We start from the raw sequence: 4082 nt of genomic DNA on the forward strand, positions 1-4082 counted from the left end.
CGTGGACACGGCCGGCTGGGGTGACCCAGGCTCGAACCCAGGACCCAGGGCTCGCACAAGCCAGCTCCGCCTCGGCCACAGCCTCAGGCTTTGTTTGGTTGGTTGGTTCTGGTACCGGGGACCGAACTCAGGACCTTGCGCTTGCGAGGCAGGCGGCCGCACCACTGCCCACACCGAGTTCTCTAAAATCCAGGAATGAACCGTAGGAGCAGGCGGTAAGAGTGGGACGCGTGGGTTGAGAAGCCGGCTCCTGAGGGCCAGGAGGCCCTTCGCAGAGCAGATCCACAGAGCAAAACTCCCCCGGCACGACGAAGGTTGGGATCGGCCAATGGGGTTGCCAGTACAGTCTCCTAGGCAACAGGAACCCAGTGGGGGGAGTCACGTGACCAGCGGAGGCCTAAGGGGCAGCCTGGAAGGCCGGGACGGCTGACCAGGGCGTCACAGGGGAAGCGGAGGGGACGATCGGCCCGGGAGATCTGGTCTTGGCCCCGAGGCGCCTCACCCTGCGGGCACAGGATTGTAGCTCCCGCCGCTGGCCTTCCCGGTGCAGATCCTCCATCAGACTCGTGTGAAACATTGCCCTGGGCTCCAGGGCCCTGGCTGGACTCTTGGGTTTGAAGGACATGCCTTCCCCCCTCCAACTTTTTATGATTTTTTTTTTTTTCTCTGAGACAGGGTCTCACTACACAGCCCAGGCTGGCCTGGAACTCGTGGCGATCCTCCTGTCTCAGCCTCCTGATGCCGGGATTACAGGTGTGCGCACCCACAATGGGCTTTGGCCTTTATACGTAGCATGTTAGGCAAGTGGCCTCGGCTGAGCTGTACCCCAGCCCTTAAGAAAAACCCTTGAGTCAGGGTTCCACTAACTTGTCCAGGGTGACTTCAAAATTGTGATCCACCTGTCTCAGCCTCCAAGTAGCTGGGGTCGCAGGTGTGCATGCCTGGCACACATTTTGATTTAGATATCTGCTAGCTGTCCTCCAAAATACAACAGGCCAGTCCACACTCAGATGGAAAAGAATCTCACTAAATGTCTTTGGGGGATACTGGGGACTGAACTCAGGACGTCACACTTGCAAGGCAGGCAGGAGAACCACTGAGCTAAATCTCTGGCAAAATGGTAGCTTGTGCTTGTTTGTTTGTTTGTTTGTTGATACCGGGGATGGCGAATTTCTTGTTATCTATCCCAACATTCTTTTTTAAAGTTTTATACATTTAGTGAGAAAAAAACTATAAAAATGATTTCTCATTCATTTACTTATTCACTTAATTACTTAAAAACAGACATTATGTGCCAAGAACTATGCTAAGCCAAAGGGTGACAAATGAACAGGACAGAAAAAATCATGTGATCCCTGGGGCAGGAAATCTAAGAAACGGCAGGAGAATGCACATTATAGCAGTAGCTGCGGCGGTGTGATGCAGGCACAAGGCAAGACGAGCTGAACGTGCGCCTGTAATCCAGTACTCGGGAGGCTGAGGCAGGAGGGTCAACGTGAGTTCAAGGCTAGCCTGGGCTACATAGCAAGCCTTGTCTCAAAAAACAAAACTTTGGGTTTCTCATATGAGAGAAACCACATAATATTTAAGCTTGTTTGTTGGATTTGTTTCCCTTAATATCATAGTCTCAAGGTGCATCATTTACCTACAAATGATTGGTTTATCCTGCTTTACGACAGAGTAGTGCTCCATTGTGTGTAAGTACATTTTCCTTATCCATTCATCTGTGTTTTTCTGTTGAAATCAAGTTCATTTAGGCATAATTTAAATACTCTAAAACCCAGCCTTTTAAAATGCAGGGCTTGTTGACAAAAACATAGGGGAAAATGAAAAATAAAAGAACATGCTGGGGGCACCCCACAGACAAGTTCAAGGGCTATTTCATCACCCCAGAAAGCTCCCTCACCCTCTAAGGCCAAGGCCTCCACCACCTTCAGCCTGTGGGACCCGCTGGTCCGCTGTGGGTCCTGTGGCTGTGTCCTTCTCCGACTACCGCAGGCGCAGAATCACAAGGCAGTGGGCACTTTTTAAAGTTCGCTTTTGCTTTTGGTTTTTGAGACACAGCCTCACTATGCAGCCCAGGCCTTGAATGGCAGAGATCCTGCTGCCTCAGCCTCCCAAGCGCTGGGACCACCCTTGTGCCTCCACACCCAGCACTTGAAACTGGCCAGGCCTGGTAATCATGGTGGTCTGGAGTCTGAGGCGGGAAGACTGCAAGTTTGAGACTGAGCAGTGTAGGGACTTAGCAAGACCCTCTCTCAAACTAAAAACTAAAAAGGGCCAGGATAAAGCTCAGTGCAAAGGCCCTGGGTTCAGTGCCCGGTACTGAAAAACAAAATGAATGAATGAATTTTTAAATTGAAACATAATAAAATAATAAGGATTCGAGGTTAACCACACTGGCAATCAGATGACCGGAGTTCCTGCCTTATGAGCTCATTTAGAAACTAACCATAAAGGGAAGAGAGGGAAAAAGCCTGACCTCACGCAAGACTTACAAGAAATTCTCACGCGCCTGTCACAGTGGAAAATTCCCACATTTCTCAGAAGTGCTCTGTTTGTTTTCTCTTCATCTCTGGTTCCATAAAAACCTCTGCCAGAAACCGTTCGAAGCTGGAGGGTGTCAGCCGCAGTTCTTCAGCCTGGGGACAGGAAGCAGGCGCTGCTGGCACCCGCCCCGATTGCCCAACCTCCTCCTCTTCAGCCCAGCTCCCTGGGCCTCTGAGGAACAGCTCAGAGCTTACGCCTGAGTGTGAAGCCTGGGTGAGGCAGGCCCTGGGAGGCTGAGGCAGGAGGGTCCGCTGGAGCTCCACCCTGCCTCAGAAAACCAAAAAGAAAAAGACAGCACGCCACCTCAGTGCAGGTTAAACACATAACCCGAGCAAGCCTGGCCCAGGCCAGAAAAGCTGAGGCGCCCGGGCATCTCTCTCGGCTGCAGCTTTTGCTAGCACCAGTTGGATTTTCCTAAGCTCGAGCTCGTGCACACAGTGGGGCTTCCTGTCGCAGTGGGACCGGCCTGGTTGGCCCCCAGCTGCAGGTCCAGCAGGGAGACGGGGCTGCAGGGGCCGGGCGGTTTGGGGCTGCACCCAGCCCTTCGTTCTTTTAAAACCGGCCTTGCTAAATTGCCCAGACTGGACTCCAACCACAGGTCTTCCTGCCTCGGCCTCCGGAGTAGCTGGGCACATAGGCCCGTCCCACCAGGCCTGGCCGGGTTCCTTGGTTTTGAATGTGTAAGATGTGGCTGTGAACAGCGTTCCTTCCCCCTCCATCCCTTTTTTTTCTGATTTTTAATTTTTTTTTTTCTGAGACAGGGTGGCTGGCCTGGATCTCCTGGTGACCCTCCTGTCTCAGCCTCCTCGGTGCTGGGATTATAGGTATGCACCACTATGTCTGCCACCTTCCTTTCTTCTTACACCAGAACAGTCACCATGAGAGTGGTGCACTGGGGATCGAACCCAGGGCCTTCACAGAGCTTCACGACCCTTTAAAAATTTTGAAACAGGGTCTTACTAAATTGCTGAGTTGCCCAGGTTGGGCTGAAACGTGTGATCCTCCTGTTTCAGCCTCCCAGAGTGTCCCACAGACACGGTTTAGAGCATGTCAGTCTCAAGCTTTCCTCCCGCCACCTCGCCACAGCTGCTTTGGTTGGGGTGAAATTGCCTCTTGGCCGATCATTTCCTGTTATCTGCGGAAACCGCCCCGCTCCAGCCTCTTATCATCGTTATGTTTGTGTTTTGAGTCAGGGTCTCACTATGAAGCCCAGGCTGGCTTGGAACTGCTCCCGCCTCAGCCTCCTGAGTGCTAGGAATACAGGTGTGCGCCACCATGCCTGGCCTTGAGTGCTACTACTCCAATTTAGCGAGCTAGGCGTGTCTGTGTGGCTGAAATGTACCCGGGAGCCAGGGCAGACGCTGGGCTCCAAGTGGTGGTACAGGCCTGTAATCCCAGCACTCTGGGAGGCAGAGGCAGGAGGATCTCAGATTCCAGCTCAGCCTAAGCAAATGAGACCCCATCTCTGGCCTTGGGGGGGGTGTTGCTTTTTGAGACAGAGTCTGTCTGTGTGGTTCAGCCTGGCTTTGAGC

The 4082-nt window shown here is 52.7% G+C and overlaps 1 protein-coding gene across 1 annotated transcript in view; it reads left to right on the forward strand.

Annotated features, from left to right (window-relative positions):
- The first annotated feature begins 16 nt into the window (after window positions 1-16).
- The window catches only part of Dram1 (DNA damage regulated autophagy modulator 1), an 18352-nt gene continuing 14286 nt past the window's right edge, over window positions 17-4082 (forward strand). The window contains exon 1 of the mRNA XM_010631362.3: window positions 17-215. Within this exon, the coding sequence (XP_010629664.1) occupies window positions 196-215 (20 nt within the window). The 5' untranslated portion in view covers window positions 17-195. The remainder of the gene's footprint in view (window positions 216-4082) is intronic.

Source organism: Fukomys damarensis, unplaced genomic scaffold (assembly GCF_012274545.1).
Source record: "Fukomys damarensis isolate Sample0158 unplaced genomic scaffold, DMR_v1.0_HiC HiC_scaffold_15, whole genome shotgun sequence".
Taxonomy (NCBI): domain Eukaryota; kingdom Metazoa; phylum Chordata; class Mammalia; order Rodentia; family Bathyergidae; genus Fukomys; species Fukomys damarensis.